Source organism: Netta rufina (genome assembly GCF_964035555.1).
Source record: "Netta rufina genome assembly, chromosome: 27".
NCBI lineage: Eukaryota > Metazoa > Chordata > Aves > Anseriformes > Anatidae > Netta > Netta rufina.
The window spans coordinates 5,626,770-5,652,039 of record NC_140151.1 but is presented as its reverse complement, the minus strand read 5'-3'; the positions used below and the strand labels follow the sequence as shown (position 1 = coordinate 5,652,039).

The window sequence follows — 25,270 nt, the reverse complement described above, 5'->3', positions numbered from 1 at the left end:
CACCCCGGGGGCTTTCCCATCCCGGTGCTGCTGGGGCGTGGGAGGCTGCGGGTCCCTCTCCCTCCCTGCAGGCTCTGCTGACCCATGGCATGGTGACACCGTGGGACCCCCAGGGGACATCCAGAGGAGATGGTGACCCGGCATCGGGGAGCTGGTGAGCAGCCCGGGGACATCCCCAATTCTCCAGGTCCCCCCCAAGGGCCCTCGGTGCCCTCCTGGCACAGCCCCGGAGCCGAAGGGGTGGCTCTGCCCGGGCTCTGTTTTGGCTCTTCTCAAAAACAAGAGCGCGTCCTTGTGCCGAGGCCTTGTGTGCGGCAGCGGCTGCTCGGGCTGGGATAACAACAGCCCCGGCTGCCTCCCGGCACGGGGGGCTCCCTGCACCCCCCCGAGGGGGCTGCCACTCCCCGGCGGCGCTGCCTCGTGGTGCAGTAACTGGGGAGGGAGGCGCACGGCTTCTGGCTTCCTCCCAGTGCCACCAGTGCCTCCATCCAGTTACACAAACGCAAGGTGCCTCCCGTGGCATGGGTGGAAAGCAAATTTGTTCGCTCCTGCGTGCAGGTGGTGGCTGTGCTCCGCACGTGGTGATGGAGAGCAGCTGTCTCAGAGCAGTGGGGCCGTGCCCAGCACAGGTAGGGGGGGACCATTAGGGCCGACCACCCCAGGGGCTCTGCCCAGGGCTCCCCGGGTGCCCCCAGCCCATTTTGGGGGGCTCGGGGTGTCCTTTGCTGGCGCAGCGAGCGGCTGACCTCCCCCTGGGCCAAGCTGTTGCAACAGCGAGGAGGAGGAAGGTCAGGTTCCCCGCAGGAGGGTGCAGGAGTTGACGTCAAAGGAAGCAGCTGGTGATTCACGGGGGCTCGGGAGCGCTCGTCTCCGGGGCCGTAACTCATCCCAGAAATGTCATTTCATCCTTGAGTGTTATCGCTGCTCCGCCGTTGCCCACCCGCAGATAACCGGCCCCAGGGGGGACCCGGGGCTGCCCCTCGGTGCGGGCAGGGGGCTCGGGGCTGCTCGGGGGCTCCGAGCTTGCTGGGCTGTGCCTGGCTTGGAGCCGCGGGGTGCTGGAGCCCGGGGGGGTGCCTGCTGCTCCCCACACAGACCCCTCAGCAGCAGTCCCACAAACTCTGGCCCCGGTAACGGGTGTGAGGTGCCTGTCCCATGTCAGGGGGCCGGGCACGGTGGGCTCTGTCCCGTGGCTCGGGCTGGGTCTGGCTGCACGAGGCCGCGAGCGTGCGCCCGGCGCCCGGCCCACGGGTGACCTGCGGCCCCCGGCAGCTGTGCGGGGAGGGGGCTGGCCTTGGCCCCCGGGGCCCTGCCGTAAGTGACGGCTCTTATCTCCCTGCTGACAAGCCAGCATCCTTCAGCGGGCGTATTTAAGGCCGAGCATCCAGAGGGCTGGGGCAGAGGAGCTCTCGCCGCGCAGACGCCAGCCCCGACCGCGGAGATGCTGCCCGCCACCTTCAAGCTGTGCGCTGCCATCTCCTACCGCCACCTGCGCAACATGACCGGTGAGGGCACGGGGGGCTGCGGTCCCCGGGTGGTGCATTTTGGTCCCCGGGACCCTTTTTTGCTGCTGGCTGTGTTTCTGGGGCTGATGGAGGAGGGCTGGGCGCCGTTTCCAGCGTGGCTGCGCCTCCGCTCTTTGGGAGTGCTGCGGGAGCGCTTAGCCCACTGCAGGCTTCTTGCTCTGGAGCCCGGGAGGAGCAGCTGTAGGTAACAGCCCCTTGGCTGTCAGGATCTCGTGTTCCATTTCCTACAGCCTTTCCTGGGCACCTGCTCGTGCCATCAGCTCCCTGGGCACAGCTTGGGCTTGGAGCAGAGCCTGCGCAGCTCCTGTGCTCCCGTGGCATGAGGACAGCAAGTGGTGGTGGGGGGTGAAAGGAGTCGCACAGAGGGTTGGTTCTCAGTGCTGTATGCTTAAAGGAAAGAAGCACAGCCTGACAAACGCCCCGCATGGCTCAGTGATGCCCTCTCTGCTCCAGGTCTCCGCCGACAAGCCGCGGTCGCCATCAGCCAGGAGCTGAGCCGGCTGGCCTGCCACAGCGCGGGGCCCGGCACGTGGATTAACCAGGTCCGACGAAGGAGCTCCCTGCTCAGTAAGTGACAGGCAGGGGGGGACTGCCTCCTCCTACTGTGTTTTGGCCCCCACGGGTCGGTGCTTGGGGTCTGGCTGGAGGGAAGCCGCTTGTGGGTGCGCTCTGCACACGGCAAGCGCAGGCTGGGGGAGCTGAGCTGAGCCCCTGAGCCCCTGGGCACTGCGAAGTCTATTTGGTATAGCTAAAGCTTATCTGGTATTAGGACTCTTAGCCCGTTGTAATGTTCTTACGCTCCCTCCTGGCTTTTGTCCGCCGCCTCCCAGGCTCGAGGCTGGAGGAGAAGCCCTTCAGCGAGGCGGAGATGTCTTACATCAAGCAGGGGGAGGAAGCCCTGCAGAAATCGCTCAGCATCCTCGGGGATCAGGACGGCTGGAAGACGGAGACGGTGGTGGTAAGCTGTGCCAGGGTGGTCCTGCTGCAGGCGGCGGTCCTGTCCTGGTGGTGCTGACCCTGCCTTCCCCTCGGCAGGACAACGGAGACAAAGTGCTGAGCAAGGTGCTGCCTGACGTGGGCAAGGTGTTCCGCCTGGAGGTGGTGGTGGACCAGCCCCTGGACGCGGTGTACAGCGAGCTGGTGGACAACATGGAGCAGATGGGAGACTGGAACCCCAGCGTCAAGGAGGTCAAGGTAGGGAGCGGGTGCCTGCACGGGGGGGGTGCCAGGCTCCGTTCTGACCCCCTCAGATCCACCCGCTGCTCCACGTGGCCTTACAGGGGCCGGGGAATCACTTTGCACAGCACAGCAGGGGTTTTTCCACCCGTTCCTTGGGGATAGACATCTATTTTGGATGTTTCCCACTCCAGGTACTAAGCCTGTTTTGCAGTAATCACACTGCTAGAGCAGCTTGTGTGCAGAGGGAGGGCTGTTGTTACCGATTCTGCAGGAAATGCACTTGCTCTTTGCTGTGTGGCAGCAGCCCAGCTCTGCGGTGGTTTGTGGTGTTAGTGGAGGAGAAATAGCAGCACCCGATAGCAGGGACGAGCACCTTGCTATTCCACAGCTTGTCTGAAAGCATTAAGAGACATGCCTGCCTTTTTTTGGGTATCGAAATCTGGCAATAATGTTCTATATTCCAGGATAAAGCAGACAATGCTTGTATTGAGAGAAATTGTAAGATGAGCTGCTGCGAGAGCATGCCTCTGGCTACAAGCAGCCATCAAAAGCCATCTTTTAGCTACCTGTAGCCCTTTTTTGCCATAAATGCCTCACATTACGATTTGTACCGTCCAGATTCTGCAGAAGATTGGAAAAGACACGGTGATCACCCACGAGAAGGCGGCTGCCACCCCCGGGAACATCGTTGGGCCGCGGGACTTTGTCAGCGTGCGGTGCGCCAAGCGGCGCGGCTCCACCTGCGTCCTGGCCGGCATGGCCACCACCTACGGGGCCATGCCAGAGCAGCAGGGCTTCGTGAGGTAACCGCCTCTTGTGCTCGCTTAGCAGACATTTGGAGTGCTTTGTGAATGTTAAATCCACATCCCAGCATGGGCTCAGCCTTGCTGTGGTGCATGTTTCAGTAGCAAAGGGAGTTTTGTTTTGGGGAAGGCAGAAATGGCGAAGGAAATCCTAATTTAATAAATTAAGTGCTTCAGCGCTTTTTGAGGTTAAGTCAGAGGTTGGTTTTTAACATGCTGCTGCCCTTGTAGAGCTGAGAACGGTCCCACCTGCATGATCCTGCGCCCGGTGGCCGGCGACCCTTCGCAAACCAAGTTGATATGGCTGCTTAGCATCGACCTGAAGGTAAGCTCCACAGGGAACTATTTCCCCCTAAAAGCAAGAGTTACGTCCGTGGTGAGTCCCACTAACAGGCTGCTGTCTGCTCCTCCCTAGGGCTGGCTGCCGAAGACGATCATCAACCAGGTTCTGTCCCAGACACAGGTGGACTTCGCCAACCACCTCCGGGAGCGCCTGGCCCGCACGGTGGCCGTGAGCTGCTGACTGCGCCCAGCCCCAGGCAGCAGCTGCCCTCCTTTCTGCACGGACTAGTATTTAATGCTTTGTTCAGGGGTAAAAGTAGGGATCTTGGTAATTAGGTAAGTCAGATGCAGTTTAACTCCAGCCTGTTCTAACAAGCCAGGCCTCTAATAGCAGACATTACTAATAAAGCTTTAACTAATTAGCTGGGAGCTCCCAGGAGCCTGATTTAGAAGGCGAGCCCAGCCAGCACAGGCTCTGAGTGCACGTGCAGGACAACCTGAAATTTTACTCCCTTCAGGTATTGTGTTTGCACATACAGCATGTGCTGGCTTGGCCTTCTGCATCAGTTAACACTTTATTAGTAATGTCTGCTATTAAAGGCCTTGGCTAATTAGTTATTAGGGAGGTCCCAGGAGCCTGATTCAGAAGGTGGGGCCAGCCAGCACCTGCTCAGTGTGCAAACACGGGACTTAACCTAAAATTTATTCCCCTCCTTTCCCCCAGTGAAGCAGCTCTAACTTATTTGATTATAATTATGCATGTCTGTACAGGAAAACTATTTATTCAAAGCTCTGTAATGATGGTCATTGGCAGGAGTCCCTGTAAAGACAGTCAATGCTTTCATGCAGTTAGCTGGAGGAGAGCTTCAGATTTGAAGTAGCTACTTTGAGTTTACAGGTTACGAATGAAACTAGATATCTAAACAGAAGAAAAATCACAAGACAAAAATGTAAGAGTTTAAGGAAAGGTTTATTTTTAAACTGGCTGCCAGTTTATGTAAAAAAAAAAATACAGTTTGGGCAGAAGCCCAAATTTCAGTCTTACATGCAGTAGTCTTGTTACAACACAATCCTTCTGGATGGAAGCTGTTTACAATTAGCCAAACACGGGTGAGCAGAAGTGTCAATGTTGCTTCTGCACGTATACAGACAGCAGGTAGGTCCAGCTGCAGCCTGCTCTCACTGCAAAGTGACTGTTACAACCCCAGTACATCAGGTGAGAAGTTATCTCAACACAATAGTTGCTTCTTCAGCTAGCTACGCCGTAAGTTACTGAAGACTCCGGGAGATGCTCACAAATAGCACAATACATACTAGACCTGCACTCACTTAGACTCCAGCAGAGGGGTAGCGCGTGAATCTTCAGCAGGTAACAAATATACATACAAAACACCTGCCACCAAGAGCTGCATTGGCTTCATCGTGTTTGTTCATTGACAGATTGTTCTGAGTGATGCACCTTCTCCTAGAATAAAACCCACTTGATTTGATAGCCACCGTGTCCGTGGTCTGTTACAGTTGCACCTATTTTCTTAAGGCTCCCAGGGTGGGCTTCGTCTGCCATCAACTTCTGTCTCTACGTGATAGAGAACATCTGCCAGCGTGTGTTCTACCACAGCACCCCAGCCCATGTCACTCATCTGCAAGGGGAACAAAAGGCAGTTAGCTCAATTCACGACACGCAGGCTCAGGACAGAGGGACAAGCCCTGCTGGCCACTGCTGTTTGTACAGCAGTAGGGGCAGTGCCACCCCTGTGCCTGTACTCGAGCTATCTCCAAAAGCTATCACAGGCATAATCAGGGATTTGTAGTCTGCATATGAAATATTTAAAGTTATTCAAAGGTGTTTTGTTTTGTTTTTTTTTTAAATGCTATTTGTCCTTCAAGATTTTTACATACATTCCTTTCAGCTGCAATATCAAGCTACAAGTGCAAAACCTGAAGAGGTTCAGATCCAGGCTTGCTATAAATCTACTCCTCCCCACCATAGCAAATTTTCAACCACATTTAGTGATAGCCCCAGGGTATTTAAACAAAGTAGGGGGGAACAGAAGTTCAGTCATTACTTACTGGCCGGTAAGTGATATCTCTGGGTGGGTACTTGAAATAGGGTCCAAAGTTTATAGAAACCTATGGAAGACATTTGCATTAGAAAAGTGAGGAAAAAAGAGAGGCAAAATTCTTCAGGCCTCACCCTCTTACACTCCTGAGCTTAACTGCACCCTGTGCAAGAACACGTGGACATACATCCTCACACCAAAGGACAGCACTCACTCAGTAAAATAAAGTTAAATCCCACATGTGAACAGCTGCAATGCTCTAGACTGGTTTTAATAAAACAACTCCCCATCCTTGTGCAGTTAACTGGGCTTACTTGACACCCTCCCAGCATGTCCACTCCATGCATTAATAAAACTATGGCTGGACGTAGGCATTATCTTTGACAGTACGTTACTTACCGTGCAGCCTTTATACAGAGAAATAGCAGGAAAATAAACGCCTTCAAAAATGTCTTTAAAAGCAACGCCTTGGCTGACACCGTTCTTGAAGAATATTATCTGAAAAGTAAAATGAGAAGTTTTTTCCACTGATGCTAATGTTCAGGACCTTACTTGTAAGCCACAAAGTAATTGTCAAAAGGCAGCTTATCAGTGACTCCCCTTCTGCCTGATGCCAGACATTTTTAACATACTTAAGTGACAGCAAGAACACTACAGGCAAAGCATGCAGCTGGTTTGGTCAGTTCACTTGTATTTTTTTTGATGATCAGCCTCCCTTTGTGGCCGTTAAATAGAAGTGAGTAAATAGAAGTGAGTAACACACAGAAAACCCAGTCCCAGCAGGCTCACCACTCTTCAGTTCTGCATCCTTCCACTCCACCTCCCAATGCTTAACTTACCTGGCTTCCAGGTGCTTGCTTTAGGCTCTTCTCTGCTTTGTCCACAAAGTCCTTCTCTTCAAAGTACAAGTAGCTTTTAAATTTGATCAAAGCCTGAAATATTAGGAAAATAATTCAGAAATAATCCAAAAATCTGTTACCTACAGTGACATTAAAGAATGGCAGACCTACAGGAGCCCTGCTCTGGGATGGGTGTGCCTATTGTGCCAAGAGTACCCAAGAAGAGTGATTCACACAGCTCAAATATTTGAGAACCAGGAGGGGAAGAGTAGATGAAATGAGATGTGGGCGATCTCATTCAGTAGGCCACATGCAGCGTTCCCCTGTAGAGCCTCTGGGTGGGGGTATTTTGTTTTCTTGAAGTCAACACTTCAGACTTCCCTGCTGTGAAGCAGAGTGACACCCAGAGGTAGGCTGGGAAGGTCACACTCAAGGAGAGGAAAAACGAGGTTGCGCAAGCCGTTTCCCTCTATTCCCCACAGTCACCTCTTCAGTTAACGAAGCCCACATCTCACCTTATCTTTGTAAGTATCGGGCAGCGATTTGGCAGTCTCAGTATCTTCCGGAAGACTGATGTAAAAGCCCAGGATATCTCCCTGGCCATAGCCAGACGAATAGTGCTTCCCTATTGACTGATGAAACTTGGTTCCCTTCTTGCTGCGCCAGGAGTAACTGAACTTGTCGTATCCCAGAGGTGCCTGGAGGTTCCCTGCAGGAACCAATGCATTCAGATCGCATCAGGAACACTTCTATATGCACAGCCCTTAATGTTTTGGCCTAATAATTACATTCAGTTAATAAATACAACTGTCATTAGCACAAATACGGTGACTAAAGCGTTGAGCAAGGCCAAGCGTGCAGCAGCATAAAGGATCTGCCAGTACTGCAGTTCTGCACAGCTCAGAGCACCTACAGGAAGAGTTTATCCCTTGGTAAAGCAGTGACAAAATAGTCAGGCTGAACACCACTTCCTCTTCTGAGGCTTAAATTACTGGGAAAAACAACAACAAAAAGAAGGAACTAGTTAGAAACCACTGCCTGCTACAAGTACTTGGCAAAATTATTTACCCAATGGCTGCGACCAGCCTAATCTGGCAGCTGTGTCCGGAGGCATCTCATCCATGGATATTTCAAAGTACCACGCTCCTTTCCGCACTCCGTGTGAGGCTCGTACCATGGAATAGCCCTTCTCGCCGATGACAGTCAGTCTGTCATCCGAAATCTTCAACTGAGGAGCTGCAGCAGATAAGAACATATTCACAGTTTAGGATTTGTAATGCCTTTTGATATTGCTGCACAAGTGACCACACAGAAGTGGATTTAACGTTCACAGCACCTCTTAAAACAATAATGTGCAACCTCAGTAACGTGTAACATGAGGTTAGAGAGATGGCCCCTCGTAAGAAGAGCTGGCTACACCACGTGTCTGATCAGCCAGCTGCGTACCTCGGTCGTGCAGGGCCAGGAGGACTCGTTCGTAGAGGCAGGCTCTGTAGAGGTCCCCAGGAATTGGCTTCCCTGCCCAGCAGTCCAGCTCCAACTTCTCTGGGTCAGGAGCGTGGGGGTCGGGCTCAGCCAAGATGTAACGATAGCCATCTTTATTAAAGGGGTGCTCCAGAGGATAGCCATGGGGCGGTAGCCGCTGCGCAGAGAACAACGGGTCGCTGTGAAGCACAAAAAATACAGGTTGGCATCTCCAAGTGGCTGCAGTCCGGCTACAGGACAGCCCGGTACAACCTTACAGAGCAGTACCTGCAGTGTCACAGCCTGCACAGCACTTTGCTCCCAAGAGAGCTGGCATGAAATGAGCACGTACTCAGCTACTTCAAATATTTCTAGCAGGTGACGCACAAAACATCACAGGGTTATGGTGTGACTCCCCACAGATCTACTAAGGGCAGAGAGAGACAGACGGGAGGCAGACTGAGGCATCAAAACTGCAGCTGTCCCTCTGACCAACGTATGACTTGCTAAAGGTGCTCATCACTGTGTCACTATGCCCTCTTTCCTCTTACCTTCTGGTTTTCTTGGCTGTTCCTGTGGTCCCTCCGTCCTGCTGCTTGCGTTTTGCTCCCCGTCCCTTCCCACTGCCTCCTGCAGCAATGCCCCCTTCAGAGAGAAATGACAGCATGGTAAGCAACCGGTGACCAGAGAGAGCCCGTGAGTGTGGAATCTCCATGAACAGAAGAGGCAGAAGCAGCCAAGTTCACATCTGTTCACTAGCTCGTGTGCCTTCTTCCACACAGCTATGCTGGAAACAAACTTCACCGAGCACAGAAACACCCAGAACTTTTTGTAGGTTCCAGTCAACTTCTCAAGTGTCGTAACTTAGAGTGGAAGTGAAATGAGATTTACCAATACAATGAACTCCACTCCAGTTTTTACAATAAGAATTATAAAAACCTTTTCTCTTGCAGAAAGATCTCCAGCCAGCAGCACTAGGTTCCTGTTTGAAAGCATTATTTGTTTTCATGGAGATTCCAGCCACATAATTCAGATTTATTTCTGCAAAAGCAGCAGAAAACCCAACCTACAGCATACACTATCTGATTGTAAGCAAAGCTGGCAGCCCAGTGACACACGATGCTGGAGAAACACTCTGACACCAATACCTGCACACGCAGTAAGCACTGCACAATGTATTTTAATCTATAAAATACAATACATCGAAGTTGGGTAAAAAGGAAAAGCACTACAGGTGTTTCTCTTCAGTATTACCACAATTAGTACTATGATTAAAGCATGTGTCATTTCATGTTATGGCCCCCAACTTCTAGTGATAAATAAAAGTGTTACAGGACAAGCTACGTGTCATATTTTACCAACCTACTACCAGTATTAATATTTCAGTATGCTAAATCGCGTATGCATTTTACCATTACACTATTTCAAAAAGCATTACTATGATTTACAAGGAAAACTAGAATTTCTCTGTACTGCAGATAAACACCTTTAAGAACCACAAACTGGGTTGAAACTAGAAACATCGCAAGCTTTGAATTATCAGCATTCCCCTTGCAGTGTGAGGGGCTCAGACCTCTGAAGGGTTACCATATTCTGCGCACACGTGACGTGATCTAAACAGCAATTGCTGGCTTTAGTGCAGATACTGGGACTCCCCAGGTTGTCACCACGTATTTACCTAAGCAATCAGGATGTCATAGACTCAGATCTCTTATTTACAATTTTAAATCACAAAAATATCAGGTTTAGACTGATAACACAGACTAAAAAATAAACTTAACTGAAAATAAAACTTTAAACCAGTCAGGCGGGGCAGAATATGATGAATTAAAAGCTTCTAATTGCTAACCATTACAAGGTGAAATTGTTGGTTTGTATTAAAATACTCTTGCAATCACATCAGGGCACACTTTTGATTTTTAAATTGAATATAGCTTCTAAGATAACTGAGCAAAAAAGCTTTCCAAACCACAATAATACTTAAGTTTTAGAAGCTGAAAGGTAAATATTCACCACCCAAAGAGGCTCCACCTGTAAGAACAGAAGTGGCACCACACGTTTGAGAAACTTCCAAAAGTTAAAGGAAAAAACAACCAGTGCACGAAACGGAGACAACGCAGCCTTAAATCCTATTTTAAAAAGTGCGAATCACCCCCTGCTAGGTAACAACTCAGCACGTTTCACATGGAATGGTCCAAGGAAATGTCACCAGCTCTTAATACTACTACAGCAAGATCACTAAAATTACTTGTAACGAGTTGGGGAAAGTTCTTTGCACAGCTGTCATCCCACAAAAAGGAGTAACAGTAAAACACAAACAGTGATCAGAAGGGAACACATTACTTACACCTTCCCTCACTACTTGCAAATCTCCAGGGTGAGGAAAACAGGAAATCCGAGTAATAGAAGTATGCAAAATAAAACACTTATGTAAGGAAACCAGCTCAGCTTTCTTGGGAGCACCTTGAAGTAGCTGGGCACCATGAAGAAGAAAGCTGAACCTTTACTGTAAGTTAATCTCTATAGAAAGGGATGGTGAGGCTGGCTCGACGTGTTTCAAACATAACAAACACGACCTCAGTCCACACAACAGGTTTATCTGTTGCATCTCAGCTGATGTAACTGCACACGTGCTAGGCTACAGGACTGGGAAAATGCAGCTTCAAACCAAATACTGGAAAAAGAAATAGTGAAGAACTTGCCGTTTAAGCTTCCACTTGTGGACACAGCGTTGTTCTGCTTCTGGTTGTCGTACGCAGGACCAATATTGGCAAGATCCTGAAAAAGGAAGGAAAGAAAGTGCTGAAGTACAGGCTCAGACAAACTTACCATTCCAAGTCCAAACAGGGCACTAACACCCCTCCCTCCCTCCCTTCCCTCCCAACAGCACATCTTCCTTCCAGATCTAATTCCGTACTTGGTCTAGAAGTCCAAACTTTGGGTAGTCTTCTTCTGGATCTTTACTCCCAGGGTCCGGATGCTCTTTCACTAAGAACACATCCCTTTCTTTACACTGAAACAGAGAACAAGGGTAAGCCACACGGGATACAATCACAGCAAATTCATTAACAAATGCTTAAGCCAAAACACGTACTATTAGTATGTCCTACCAGTACCAACTACATAAGCAGCTGCAGGAAGAAGCACTAGAATCTTCAGCATTTAGCTCTAAGTCTAGACCTCAAAGATGAATGTCAGACAACTGTATCGCTCACAGAAAATCCCCCCTGAACTTAACTCCAATTACGTACCATGGTTTTGACAATATTATTAGGCCAAGTCATTTTCCCAGGCCTCTGTCTTGTTGTCATACACTCCCAGTATTTATCAATAAACGGGATAATATCCTGTAAAAAAAAAAATAAAAATCCTATCAACAGCAGTTAACAACACAAGTCTGAAAGTCACACTGCCCGTATTTGTTTGAACTTGCTCTTCAGCGACATCATAACTTACTTTGGTCTGTGATAATCTTCTAGCAGCCTTACCTTATCTTTTGAGAACATGGTTTTCGGGTGCTCATCTTGTGTCCTTGACTGCCACGTCAAGTTGGCCAGAGCACTAAGGCACATTTCCTTGAGATCTTAAAAACAAAGATACACCACAGCTAGAGTCAGGCTTCACGAGGAAGATCAAACACCCGAGCACTCAGAGTGATAACAGAGCACAAAGCACCCGTGCTATCTCGAGTAATGACGAAACCACCGCAAGTTCCATCCCACCCCACCAGCCCACACCGAACAGATTTTCACTTTTACAAAGTTAGTGCCCAAATGGCAATACATGTTTTGAAAAAGCTGTGCAGGCTTGTGGCTCAAGTTTTTGCAAAAACTTTCCCGCAGACTCTAGATAAAATGAAGCCTCTAGGATTATCCAGCACAAAGTTCCAACGAGCGAGCTTTTACACTTACTTGCTTGTTTTCTTAAGAAATACGTGTTCCCACTGTGATGGCAAACATTGCAATGGAAACTGTAGTTGGTCATGAAAGGCAAACACGATCTGGAAAAGAGCAGGTTAGGAAACCAATTACTCTCATGCTCTCACTACAAAAAGAACATCTTACAGGTTCCATAAAATTAATTTGATGAAAATACTATCATGAGCAGTAACAAAAGCCACAAAACTCATTGGAAAACTGTAAGCAAAATAAGTGTCATCTTGTTTGAGACAAGTCCTGGAATTCACCCAGCAAAAACAGACCAACCCAGAAGCTCTAGCCATGGAGCCCAACCAGAGTCAATCAATTAAAATAAAGTGGAACTCTGGGGAACTTTTTAGGCACAAAATACACAGTCCTGGTCCTTGAGAATCCCACTCCACGTTTCCATTTTTCCTTAAGCAAACCAATCATCAATTTAGCCTCTGACAGACCTGGTAGCAGCCCTTCAAAACTCATTGATTTGAGCAGACTGGAACAGAACCCTTTAGTGAAAAAAATTATTTCCTCCACTGCCTCCTTGACTAAGGATTGAATTCTACCTAACAGCACACTATTAATTAAAGCACTGCACAGAAATGTGAAGGGTTAATGACTGCACATAACGCTGTGTTCAGACTGCCCAAGCACATTAATGACATTAAACTTTCAGCTTCCTCTGGCTGCAGCTTCTGCACCGATTTCTCTTACTGAGCCCCGAGCAGCCTGTCACTGCTTACAGCACGTGGACAAGGACAGTGCGAGGTGAAACCCACACATAATTTATGCAGACTTATTGCTTTTTTTAAAAAAGAATACGAGGCACAAATAAAAAGAGACACCACAGCTTCACGCCCAGCCCTAAGCAGAGCTTACGCACGTGGTATCGATGCCAAACGTGTCTGCGGTGAACCACTTGGTGCAGATCCCGCACTGCAGCTCGATCTCGCCGAGCTGCCGCCCGTTCTCCTCGTCCACCGAGCCCGCCTGCGCGTCCAAGGCTTCCGAGGCATCGCCGGCACCTTCCTGCAAGCAGAGCACGGGGCTGAGAGCCTGACCCGGCCAGGCAGCGGAGGGTTGTGCGGGGGCTGCCAAACTGATAACTGGCAAGATAGGGGAATTTGGGGGGAATCTCTGCACCACCCCCCTCCCCGATATAAAGCCATGCTGCGAGTGAGCCTGAAACACTTTGTGGCTTGGGGAAAAAGCGATGAGGTGCGTGACGAGGTGACTGCAGGGATCACACGGAGCCCCAAAACAGCTCCGATCGGAGGGGAACCCCGGGGATCACCCAGACAGGGCCCCCCCGGGCACGGTGCGCAGGGTGGCATCCCGGGGGGGGGTGGATATCTCTAAAGGGGGCTTCGCAGCCTCTCTGGCAGCCAGAACCGTAAGGAAATGCCCCTCACACCCGTTATGGGCCCCCCCCTCCCGCCGTGGCCGCCCCCCAGAACCGCCTGCCCCCCCCCCCCATCCCGTCCCGGGCACAGAACCGCGGCCCCGCGGCCCTCCCGGTGCCCGGTCCGAGCCTCCACGGGCCCCCGGGGACCGACGGACGGACCGCCCGCCCCCCCCGTACCAGGGGGTCCTTCCCGCTGCCGGACTCGGCCTCCAGCGCCGCGGCGACGTCCCCCGGCGCCGCCTCTCCCCTGAAAGGCACAAACGGGGCCTGAGCGCGGAGCCTGCACCCCCGGTACCCCCCCCCGGTACCGGCACCGGCGGCACCAGCACCCCCGGGACCCCCTCCCGGGGCCCGGTCCCGCACCCGCTGTCGCCGTCGGCAGCGCCGGGCTCGGGCGGTGCCGGGGTCTCGGCGGGGGGCGGCGGCTCCGGGGCCGCCTCCGCGCCCTCCCCGCCGGGGGCCGCCATCGCCGCCGCCGCCGCCGCCGCCATGGCCGCCGCTCTCGCGAGGCCGCGCCGCTCTCGCGAGATTTGCCGCTTCAAAGGGCGATGCCCGCGGTGGGGCCCACAGCCAGGGGGGCCGGCGGCGCCCCCTGCCGGCGGCGGGAGGGGAGGGCGGGGAAATGGAGCGTGGCGTCAGCGTGACGTCAGCGTGGCGGGGCGTGACGTCATGCAGGCAGCGGGAGAAGCCGGGCTCGGGGCTGGGGCTGAGCGGGGAGGGGGGAAAAAAGGGGCTGGGCGCCTGCCGGCACCGCCCGGCCGCTCCTTTGGCTGGGGGGGGCGCTCCCGGTGTCCCCCCGGTGTCCCCGTGCCCCCCCCGCTGTCCCCGGGGTATCCCCGCGGTGTCCCCGTCCCTCTCCCGTTGTCCCTCTGGTGTCCCCGGGGTGACCCCGGTGTCCCCACTTCCCCCCCGTGTCCCTGATTCCCCCCCCGGTGTCCCCCTGCGTACCCCTGGTGTCCCCCCGGTATCCCCGTGTCCTCCCCCGGGATGTCCCCGGGGTATCCCCGTTCCCTCCCCCCTCATCCCCCCGGGGTCCCCCCGGTATCCCCGTGTCCCCCCCCGGGGTGTCCCCATGGGTATCCCCGGGGTGTCCCCGTCCACCCTCCGGTGTCCCCACACCCCCTCCCCGGTGTCCCCGCATCCCCCCCCGGTATCCCCCGATGTCTCCCCGGCTCCCGCACCCCCGGGAAGGGGCCGAAGGGCCGGGAGGGGGAACACCGGGGGGCGGGCGGGGAGGGCCGGGAAAGGGACCGGGGGAGGGGACCGGGCGGGGAGGGGGCTGCGGGGGGCCGGGGGGGGCCGCGGCCGCTCGGGGCGGCGCTCGGGGCCGCCGTACAAATAGCGGGCGGCGGGCGGCCCGGGGCAGCCATGCGGCCCCCGCTGCGCTCCGCGCTGGCTCTCTGCGCCCTGCTCCTGCTCCGGGTGGGCTGCGCCCCCCGCGCCCCCCCGCGCTGCCCCCCGCTGATGCTGCAGCTCCTCCGCGCCCCCCCAGCCCCGCTCCGCGCCGCCGCCGCCGCCGCGCTCAGCATCGCCCCGCACGGTGAGTGGGACCCCGGCCCGGAGCTGTCCCCCCCATCCCCGGGGTCTTTGCGCATCCCCGTCCCCAGACAGCGCCGTCCCCAAACTCTCCTGTCCCGGGTCCGGCTCTGTCCCCGGGTGCCCCATCCCTGAGCATCCCCGTCCCGGGTTCTGTCACTGTCCCCCGGTGCCTTTGCGCGTCCCCGTCCCGACACCGCGCCGTCCCCAGGCGCTCCTATCCCGGGACCGGCTCCACTCCCAGGTGCCCAGTCCCGAGTGCCCCATCCCTCAGCATCCCCGTCCCGGGACCAGCTCTGTCCCCGGTTGTCCCGTCCGTGAGCATCCCCATCCCAGCACCGCGCTGTCCCCCGGTACCTTTGCGCATCCCCATCCCCAGACAGCGCCGTCCGTCCCCAGCCTCTCCTGTCTGGCTCTGCCCTCGGGTGCCCTGTCCCTGAGCATCCCCGTCCCCATCCCATCCCCGAGCACCCTGTCACCCCAGGGCCACCCTCACGTCCCCTCTCCTGCCGCAGGTTCCCGGCGGAACGGCTCCCGCTGGGCGCTCTCCTTCGACATGTCGTCCCTGCGGGGCAGCCAGGAGGTCAGCCTGGCCGAGCTGCGCGTCCACCCGCCCGCGCTGCCCCCGGCCCCCAACCTCACCCTGGACGTCTTCCACAGCCGGCGGCGGTGCCCGGCCGGAGGAACCTGCCCTGGAGAGCTCTTTCTGGGCAGGTTTTCCGGCAGCCCCTCTGACAGCCAGGCCGCCTGGGAGGTGTTCGACCTCACCGGCACGCTCAGGTCCTGGCTCCACCAGGACGCGGCTCCTGGCAGCCCGGGGTCTGCGGAAACGGGGCTGTGGGAGGCGAGCGCGGTGCCTGCCCTGGCCACCACCACGCTGAGCTCGTGGGACACGAGTGTCCTCGTCCCCGAGGAGCCGGCCGTGCCCCAGGAGCTGGCGGACAGCGCCCTGCTGCTTGTCTTCTCCAAGGACAAGTCTCCAGGAGACCACAGCCTCATCAGGACGGTGGAGACCTCCAAGCACGTCATGCGCGACGGCGGCCCCAAGGGCTCGGGGAGCCGGCGGCACCGCAGGAACAGGAAGGAGAAGCAAAGGATCAAGGTGAGCGACGCTCCCGGCCCCGGGGAGGACGCCAACGCCAAGTCCTTGTGCCGGAGGGTGGACATGATGGTGGATTTCGAGCAGACCGGCTGGGGCAGCTGGATCGTCTACCCCAAGAAGTACAACGCCTACCGGTGCGAGGGGCAGTGCCCGTCACCCGTGGACGAGACCTTCAAGCCCACCAACCACGCTTACATACAGGTAAGAGGGGTCCCGCTGCCCCCGCTGCCCTCGTTGCCCCGTGCTCCTGCTGCCTGGCCTGGCAGCACGGGGCATGGAGCTGAGGCCGTGCCCTTGCCGTGTCCCCGCAGAGCTTGCTGCAGCTCTACAAGCCCCACCAGGTGCCGTGCCCTGCCTGCTCGCCCGTCAGGATGAGCCCCCTCTCCATGCTCTACTACGAGAAGGGCGAAATCGTCGTCCGCCACCACGAGGACATGGTCATCGAGGAGTGCGGCTGCAACTGAGGCGAGCTCCCCCCGTGCTGGGGAGGGGACAGCGGGGTGTGTGCCCCCGAGGACTGGCTGCCAGCCACGAGCAGCACACGGATGGGGCATCCCTGAGCCCCCAGCACCTCCGAGACCCTCGTGCCTGGGGGTTTGGGATATGAGAGAGGAGACAGCACTGAGACAGGACTGCGGGAGGTGGATGGTGGCGGGGGGGTGACAAGGGAATGTCCCCTGGGGTGGCAGCGCTGCAGGGCAGGGACAGACCCAGGCGATGCATGGGGAGGCTGCTGGGCTGGTGCTGCTCCTCTCGTGCTCGTGGAGCATCCCTCCTCCGTGTCGGTGCTGCCCTTGCACGCCCCGAGCACTCCCGGTAGCCCAAGGCTTGCCCAAGGGCCACCTGCAGCACCCACACCCGACCTCGCTCAGCACCCCAACAGCTGAGATTTGCAGCATCCCCCCCAGGGTGGGCGTTTCTCTTACATTTCCTATTGTATTTCTATGAAAACTCTATCAGATTTCTATTAAAAGTTCCTACTAAGAGCTCGCACGGGTAAGCTGGGTGCCCCTGGATGTAACGCAGCCCTGAGGTCTGCCGGGGTACGTCTGAGCCCCCCCAGCCCTCCTGCCTGCCCTGGAAACCTCAGCTCACGCGCTGCTTTCATCTGCTTTCTGAACAGCCTTGCTCACACCTTTTCAACCCCTCACTGGATGGGGCGGTAGGGAAAGGGCCGTGTTTGTACCATTCCTCAATAAATTATGTATTTAAGAAACGCCTGCTGCATGCTGCCTGTTTCTACCCCCTTTTTGCTGCTGGGTGGTCTCTCGGGACGTCCCCCCCAGCCTCCAGCTGGGGTCTGGTGTGAGCAGCTGGGCGGCGAGCACTTGGCAGCCCCCTCCCGATGTGACCAACATGCCACCGTCCTTAAAACAAGGGGCTAAGGCCCCTGAGCAGCAGCACCAGCCCACCTGCGGGGTGCCCTGTTGGTACAAATGGACTTTCTGACCCCCCAGGAGTAACGCACCCATGCTGCCCCCCACCCCGGCCACCCTTGGGTGCTCTGGGCCACCCTGCCCGGCCGCCACGAGGAGAGCTGGGCTGCTCGTGCAGCTTCCCATGGGATGTTTGGGGCGGATCGGGGCACGGGGGGTGGATTTGGGAGCCCCCAGCACTAACACAGCACGCAGAGGGCGCCGGGCTTTGTGGAGCAAGGGGACCCCAAATGGAACATCAGGAAAAGAAGTGACCCTGCTCCGGGGATGGGAAGCTTCACCTGGGATGGTGAGGGTGCTGTTCCCACCCTGATCATGTAGATTTTGGGTTGCTCAAGAGCAACTGTGGAAGCACCTGCGGCCTTTGAAGCGAGGAGAGGAGCTAAGTGGATTTCCACCTTTATTTGCCCCTGGGAGATAAGGGCAGGGCATTCCCTAACAGCACTCATTTGGGGCAGGCAGCTCGCTTTTGGGGCACTGCTGCCGGGGGTCCCTGCCTGGGCAGTGCTGTGGGGCCGAGCGGGGACCTGGGGCTGAGCCTGGCCCCCCCGTAGGACCCCCCTGCCCCGACTCCACATCCCCAGCCCAGCCTGATGGGCCCCAATCCACATCCCTGGCGGTGGATAAACAAATCTCGTCTGGTTCTCAGCCCCCTCGCCTCCCCACCAGCACCTCGCCCCCGCAGCCGTCATTAGAGGGTCATTTGCGGGGGCTGTTAAACGCTGGGAGAGGGCGGCCCTGGTGCTAACCCCTGGCAGGGGGCAGACACCTGGGGAGCGGGGCTCTTTCTGAAATAAAACCCTTTTATTTTTATTGTATTATTTATTTTTTGTGCCTTTTCCCTCGCAGGCTAGGAGCTCACTCTTAAAAATAACCACAGGGAGCACAGCCCAGAGGGCTGCTGCCCTTTTCCCCCCCAGCCCCCTGCCCTGCCAGGGACCCCCCAGTCCTCCTCGGGGCCATATCTCGAGATCTCGGCCCCTCCATCGTGTGTCTGAAACCCAGCAGCGGGTTCAGAAGCGACCCTGGGGAAGGAAGGGGGGGCACAGCCAGGCCGGGATTGATCCCAGGCTGGACAGGAGACATCAAAGCTCCGTGTGGGGCGGGCAGGTGTCTGCCCGGGAGCCCCGTGAGCAGAACGGGGCCTGCTCGGGGCCTGCTGGGCCCAATACACATCGGCTGCGGGGCACAGGGACCCCCAGACGGGGTCGGTGGTGCTGGGGGGGCAGCTCCAGGCCCTGCCTGCTGTGGGGTCCTGTGGGGCCAGGCCAGGGCTTATGGGACGTGAGCCCTTCAGCACCCCGGGGCCTTGGGATGGGAGGGAGGGCAGGGACCGTCCGTGGGCACATGCACTGAGGAGCCTCGGGGCTGAGCAAGGCACGGCCACCATGTGCCTGTGGGCCAGTGCCCGCGTCCCTGGGAGCCGCACGTGCTCCAGGAGGCGCAGATAAGCGTGGTTTGCTTTGGCTGCGTGAGGAAAGAGCGCGTGAGAGCAAACAGAGCAAGGGCTTATCGGGCACGGTAACAGCCCTCCAGCTGGCTGAGCGAGGCACAGCTCGGGGCAGAAGGCATTGCTCCAACCACCAGGACATGGACTGGTCGGAGGGGCCCTCTGGGAGCTCTGCTCTGCCTTGCCCCAGACAAAATGGGGTGGGAAACGCCGTGACAAAGCCAACACTTGTCCCCCCAGACCTCCCCGGAGCACCCCAGCTGTGCAAGGCCACCACCCACGGCTGCTTGGCTCCCCGCTGGGTGCACAACTGCACCCACACAGCTGCCGGCCCCGGGACAAAGGCGGCTCCGAGCGCAAGGTGTGGGGCGAGGACCAAATGCCCGCGCGGCAGGGACGTGCCCCGGCAGCCCGAGCTGCTCTTTCGCACGGCTTCGGCGAGCCTGGAGCCCCAGAAACTCGGCACAGGCAGGAGACGGAGCCAAAAAACCCGGCTGAGGGATGTGGCATTGGTCAGGGGTGGGAGGAAAGGAGGAAAACTGCAAAGGGAGCAGGGGCGGCTGCGGCTGCGTGGTCCCTGCAAGGTCAAGGCCTGGGCTCGGGCTGGATTGCATCAGCGCAGAGCACCCCAGGGTCACGTATCTGCCACGGGCTCACAGCTTCTCCAGGTGAAGGCATTGATGTGCCCATGGCCCCAGGGCGCTCCCTCTGCAAACCCCGCAGGAATCCTGACCTGGATGGACCCCGTTTGACACCTGGCCAGGTGCTCCGGGTGGCTGCTGCGGGCAGCCGGGGCTTTGATGCCCCCCCAGCCCTACATATGCACGCAGATAGCGATGCACTGCAGCTGCCACAGGCATGGACAAAACACTTGGCACTTAAAATAATCCATGACCCTCTGGGCAAGGGGGGTGGGATGGAATTTAAGGGCATTACTTGCAATAGGTGACACTTGCTCAAAAAAAAAACCCACAGAGTTGCTTTTGTGCTGACAAAAAGCTGACATCACACGGCTCTCACTCTGGGGATGCTGACCAGGAGCTCAGATCCCAGCAGTTTTAGAACAGCTCCAGCCCCAAATCCCACCCCGGGGAGCACACCACGGCTCATGCATGGGTTAGTTTGGTTAGGAGAGAACATGAAAACTCGCTTCAACACCGAGTGCATGAATTTAATTATTGCAACTACCACTCCAAAAGCCTGTCACGGCTTTTCTGGTCTACCCCTAAAGTAACCAGCTTCAGAAATTAACCTAACAGGGTAAGGGCGCTCAGAAACAAGGCTCCTGCTTCCTCCCCCAGACAGCACAGCCGCAGAGCGCTCTGATTTTGCAATGACCAGAAAAAGCAGGATGGCTCCGAGCACACCGAATCTGCAACCGCTGTGCAGGCTGTCAGCAGCCGAGCAGTTCAGTGGTGCTACTTCTGAAAATATTTATCTGGAGAGGGGTCGGTGCCAGCTGCAGCTCACAGCGCATGCTCCTGCAGCGATAGCAGCTGAATGCACGCAGCAGAACTCGGCACTTGGTACGGAGCTGCAAGACTGATAAGGGGGCACTGGGAGGCAGCTTCGATCTGTTCCCATTACGGGTTCAGAGAAACACTTCACCTTATCGTTAAAAATGCAAGCTTTATCAGCAGCAATTGCTTTGACTCTTTCTTCTGTTACTCATTATTAAAGGCTTGCATATCATAATGTCACAATTGGGCTTAATTAGCGGGTATTTAAGTATTATCTGCTAAGACAGACTCGAACAGACACTTATTGTCTGTTAGGAAGCCCCGAGTTCAGGCCACGTCCTAATACGCTTTCTTTTCCTTTGAGGCACCTCCGCAGCCATGGGCAGGACCAGGCACCACCAGCACCACCTCTGAAGCAGTACCGGCAGCGCGTTAGGGACTGCCACGCAATACACACTTGTTAGGATGTATTGAGGCTGGGAATTTGAATGCCTTCTTCAGAGGGCTGAAGTTGAACAGTAAAACACCTCTCAGCTGAAGTTTTCCCCCTCAAAGCCAAACAAGTTTACTTTTGGCTTCCCAGTTAAACTCCCAAGATTTAGTTCTTGCTCATTAAATTATAAAAAGGAGAGCAGAGTGTAAAGACAAGGATTTCAGCACAGATCACAAAGAAACAGTAACCTCACCTGCAGGCTGGAGGAGAGCAGCTCCTCTGGAAAGGCAGAGGCAGCAGCACGGGACCTGGGCAGGGCCAGGGGACCCTCTGGGTGCTGCTCAGCAGCAGGTGGCTCCCATTGCCTTCGTCTGAGCCGCTTCCAGCTGCAGCCTGACTGAGCCCTGCCCCTCTTGGGGGATGATTTGAAGCAGGGCTTTTAGAAAAAAGGGCTTATGGACACCTGCACTGTGACCTAGCACGAGAACCATCTGAAAGCAGGTGGCAAACAGTCTGGGTTAACTATTTCTGGAAGCAGACTTCCTGCCGTGTTGTACCAGGTGTCACACGTGGTGCACACAGATGTTTTCAGAGGGCTGAAGGCAGCTCAGCTTTCATCTTTGGGTGAAACCCAAAAGCACGGTGCTGATCTCGACCCTGCACACAAAACCGCCCCACCAGCTCTGAAATGGGCTGGCGGTTCCCTTGCTGGAACGAATAAAGGACAGACGCTCGTTTTATTGCATTGATCTCCATACCAGGAGAGTCCAAATGATTTATTTCTCCCGTATATTGCATTTCGGTAACTCTTACGGTATTAAAATGATTAACAAAAGCATAAAACTGGAAACAAAAACAATCAGTGAGACTGTCTCCCCTGGCGCCCCAAGGCCCGCCAGCAGGGGCTGTTCTCGTGTGCTCACACCCACACGGAGAGGCTGAGGTTCAGTCCTTGGAGCAGGACACGCTGTGTTCTCGGCAGGGAAGGAGCTGCCTTGCCCGGGAAGCAGGGAGGCACTCAAGGCACGGGCTGCTTCAAGCCTGGCTGGTGGGAATCCTCAAAACAAGGTCCTGGTTCTTCACGGATGAGCACTCTCAGGGCATGTGCTTTAGATGTCCATGTCAAACTGTTCTTCTTCGCCTGTGGAGAAGGACAGAACACGAATGAGTCCTCGAAGCTCCAAGTTAAACACCAAGCATCGTACCGAAGCAACAGCATCCAGTTGTGCATCAAATGTGTCTGTCTGGGCTTAAAATCTGCACCCAGGCATCAAGTTTGGTACCAAAACAGCCCGTGCGAGCAAAAAGCAAGCTCTGTCCTCAGAGAGGATCGTATCTGCAAAGAGCTCACAACCCAGCGGGCACCCAGCACGCAGCCAGGGCTCAGCCTGCCAGAGAACCCAGGGGGGCACGAAAGGTCAGCAGAGTGTGTGCAAAAGCATTGAGCAACACTGACCCTGCCCAGATTTCCCTGGAGTAAGCAGGGAAGCCAGCTGCTGGGTACTCGGAGCTTTATTTTTAGGGACAGGGTCGTTGATCATATGTGGCATTTGCAGGTTCCTTCAAGAAGTGACCTCAACTTTTTATTTTTAGACTGTTTGAGAGCAATCCTGGCTTTTTTCCTACTACGGTGCCTTGGATGTGTTTGTGTGCACTGTGGGCAGTGACCCCTGTTGTGCCGTGGGCTAACTTTTACCTTCCTGTCTTATAAACAACCACAAGCTTCTGCAGGAGCCGCTCAAGACAGCGGTGGGTACTGGAAAACCGACCTACATAAAGCAGCCACTGTGTGTTGCAAAAAAAAAACTAAATTCCCAAACAAATCCTGCTCTGAACTGTAACCTGATCGCTTTCAAAAAGGGCAAAACAGCTGCAAAACAGCAGAGGATAAGCAGAGGCAAGAACAGCTGCTGCCATTCCCTCGCCACGGGACTCTTGGTGCAGTGGCATTCTGCTAAATGCCAAATCAATGAGAAAACTGATAACAGGATACAAATTACACCAAAACGAAGGCATTTTCACATTGCTGTGGGCCACAGCAGAACCTAACAGTCACGAGAACCTCGCAACCAGGTCCCACAGCATCTCGGGGGTATCCGTGTCAGCCCCCACAGCCCTCCTGCTCCCTCTGTGGGACCCAGGGGTGGGCTCGGGCCTCAGGCACTCACCGACGCTCGGTTTCTCATCGTCGTTCTGCACGTGGTTGTTCTCAACCTTCAACTCCTCCACGCTTGGGCTGGTGACGCCTGGAATGTCGGGAAGGTCAGAAGGTGGTGTTTTGGCAACCGGGGAGTTGCGGCACTCCATCAGAAACTTGCGGTCGTAAATAATCCTGGTACCTGCGGGGACGAGGCAGCACTGTCAGGAGGGGGCTGCAAATACCCCGGGTCACCCACCCGGAGCCCCCTCGAGAGAGGTTTGGGCCACGTTCTGCTCCTGGGGGCACTGCAGCAGGCTCGGGGGGAGCCGGGGCTGCGCGGGGATTTCTAGGAACTGGGCTGAACGGCGTGTTCCCTGCGAGGGAGCTGCTGGACGAGGCTCCCACCCACAGTCACAAAGGGTTCCCTCCCACCAGCCCGCAGCATTAACCCAGGAAGCGCTGAAATCCTCGGCTCCTTCCCCAAAAGCAGCTCTGCAAACCGCTGGGGCTGCCCCCTGCCGCTCTGCCTCCCCTCAGCCAGAGGAAAAAAAACTTCTTGGGCATTCCCTGAGATTTTTGGGTGCTTTCTGTGCGGCGAGGCTCGGTGCTCCCCCCTCCAGGGACTCCCGTCTCGGCTCCCTTCGTTCCCTGCCCCCAGGGGGGTTCGGAGCTCTGGGCAGCCCCCCAAAAAGGGGACGCCCAGCCCCAGGCAACCCCCCCCAAGACCCCCGCCCCAGGTGGAAGCCCCCCAAGGACCCCACCGCGTCCCAGCCCCTCTCCGAAGGGGGAGGCAGCCTCAGCCTGCCTGGAGCCAGAGCCCCCCCCACAACGGGAGCCCCCTCCCCAAAAAAACTCCCCCAAAGATCCCTCTGGGGAGCTACTCACCCAAAAAACGCCCCCCTGGCGACCCCCTCCAAGGAGAGGAACCCCCCTAAAGAGAGGAAGAGCCTCCAGAAAAGGGGAATCCCCCCCAAAAAAAGAGGGAACTCCCTCCAAAATGGGGGAGAACCCCCCAAAAAGAGGAGAAAGCCCCCCAAAACGGAGAGACCCCCCCCAAAAAGAGGGGAAAACCCCCCAAAAAAGAGGGAGACCCCCCAAAAAAGAGGGAAAAGCCCCCCAAAAAGAGGGAAAAGCCCCCCAAAAAGAGGGAAAAGCCCCCCAAAAGGGGGGAACCCCCCCCCTCAGCCGAGCCCCTCCCCCCCCTCAGCGCGTTCCCGGTCCCGTTCCCTTCCCCCCCCCCCCCCGCGGCCGCTCACCGCCCGGCGTGGTCCCGAAGACGGTGCCCCCCGGCGTGGTGCTGTAGTCCCCGGGGGGCAGCGGGGCGCCGTCGGGCAGGGCGAGGCGCTTGCCGGGCCCGGGGATGTCTCGGCTCGGGGTCTGCCCCTGGCAGCAGCGCCCCGACATGGCCGCCGCCCTGCCGCCCCGCCGCCCTGCCCGCCGCTTCCGGCGCGGGCCCCGCCCCTTCCGGTGAGGGCGGCACGGGGAAAAGGGGGCGGGGCTTCTCATGGGGGGCGGGGCCTGCGGGGTGCTGTGGGGGTGTGGCCTGGAGGGGCGGTGTGAGAGGGGGCGGGGTTTAGCGATGGGGGCGGGGCCAAGCGCGTCCCGGGGCGCTGGGTCCCTGTGCCCGCCGCTGCCGGTGCCCGGCCCCGGGGCTCTGCGGGGGCTCCCAGTGCTCCCAGTGCTCCCAGTGTGCCCAGTGCCCCCAGTGCTCCCACTACTCCCAGTGCTCCCAGTGCACCCAGTGTTCCCAGTGCTTCCCCAGTGCTCCCACTGCTCCCAGTTCTCCCAGTGTCCCCAGTGCTCCAAGTGCTTCCCCAGTGCTCCCAGTTCTCGCAGTGCTCCCAGTATCCCCAGTTCTCCCAGTGCCCCCAGTGTCCCGGCGGTGCCACCGGCTGTCGCTGTCCCTCCACCCAAGGGAATCGGGGTCCCGGCGGCGGGGCCGGGCCGTGGCCGTCAGCGGCCCGCAGGGGTCAGCCTGGCCCAGCCCCGGCGGCGCCCCGGGCCCAACAGGCGGAGCTCGGCTCCCGCTGGCCCGGGGCTGCGGCTGGAAACGGCACCGGGAGAGGAGCTGCGAGCGCTGCCCTGCGGCACACAGCCCTTGGCTAGGCTGGGCTGCCAGCGGGGGCTCCCCGTCCCCATCCCATATCCCCGTCCCCATCCCATCCCCATCCCATCCCATATCCTCATCCCGATCCCATTCCCATCCCCATCCCATCCCATCCTATCCCCATCCCCATCCCA

At 56.6% G+C, this 25,270-nt stretch overlaps 4 protein-coding genes across 5 annotated transcripts; 2 read left to right on the top strand and 2 right to left on the bottom strand.

Annotated features, from left to right (window-relative positions):
* The first annotated feature begins 475 nt into the window (after positions 1-475).
* On the top strand, positions 476-4,140 carry STAR (steroidogenic acute regulatory protein). The gene is made up of 8 exons (XM_084302170.1): positions 476-629; positions 1,352-1,505; positions 1,980-2,093; positions 2,357-2,484; positions 2,562-2,720; positions 3,324-3,508; positions 3,740-3,833; positions 3,924-4,140. The coding sequence occupies exons 1-8, from the start codon at positions 522-524 to the stop codon at positions 4,029-4,031; spliced, it is 1,050 nt and encodes a 349-aa protein (XP_084158296.1). The 5' UTR covers positions 476-521; the 3' UTR covers positions 4,032-4,140.
* A 176-nt stretch (positions 4,141-4,316) lies between these two features.
* Positions 4,317-13,966, bottom strand: ASH2L (ASH2 like, histone lysine methyltransferase complex subunit). 2 transcript variants are annotated; one of them, XM_084302168.1, is made up of 17 exons: positions 13,836-13,966; positions 13,650-13,719; positions 12,951-13,096; positions 12,065-12,153; positions 11,642-11,736; positions 11,405-11,500; positions 11,071-11,166; positions 10,856-10,931; positions 10,167-10,184; positions 8,705-8,798; positions 8,136-8,353; positions 7,758-7,925; positions 7,205-7,398; positions 6,690-6,782; positions 6,250-6,348; positions 5,861-5,920; positions 4,317-5,430 (listed from the first exon to the last, which is right to left on the bottom strand). In XM_084302168.1, exons 1-17 carry the CDS (start codon positions 13,961-13,963, stop codon positions 5,323-5,325), a joined length of 1,848 nt encoding a protein of 615 aa, XP_084158294.1. In that variant the 5' UTR covers positions 13,964-13,966; the 3' UTR covers positions 4,317-5,322. The 2 variants fall into 2 exon arrangements, with proteins under 2 accessions (XP_084158294.1, XP_084158295.1); XM_084302169.1 differs by lacking the exon at positions 10,167-10,184.
* Positions 13,967-14,840: 874 nt separating this feature from the next.
* Positions 14,841-16,574, top strand: NODAL (nodal growth differentiation factor; the record flags this gene model as incomplete). Its single annotated transcript, XM_084302171.1, has 3 exons — positions 14,841-15,012; positions 15,524-16,311; positions 16,422-16,574. The coding sequence occupies 3 exons, from the start codon at positions 14,841-14,843 to the stop codon at positions 16,572-16,574; spliced, it is 1,113 nt and encodes a 370-aa protein (XP_084158297.1).
* Positions 16,575-21,624: 5,050 nt separating this feature from the next.
* On the bottom strand, positions 21,625-24,499 carry EIF4EBP1 (eukaryotic translation initiation factor 4E binding protein 1). Its single transcript, XM_084302159.1, has 3 exons — positions 24,286-24,499; positions 23,058-23,228; positions 21,625-22,030 (listed from the first exon to the last, which is right to left on the bottom strand). Exons 1-3 carry the CDS (start codon positions 24,431-24,433, stop codon positions 21,999-22,001), a joined length of 351 nt encoding a protein of 116 aa, XP_084158285.1. The 5' UTR covers positions 24,434-24,499; the 3' UTR covers positions 21,625-21,998.
* Positions 24,500-25,270: the final 771 nt, after the last annotated feature.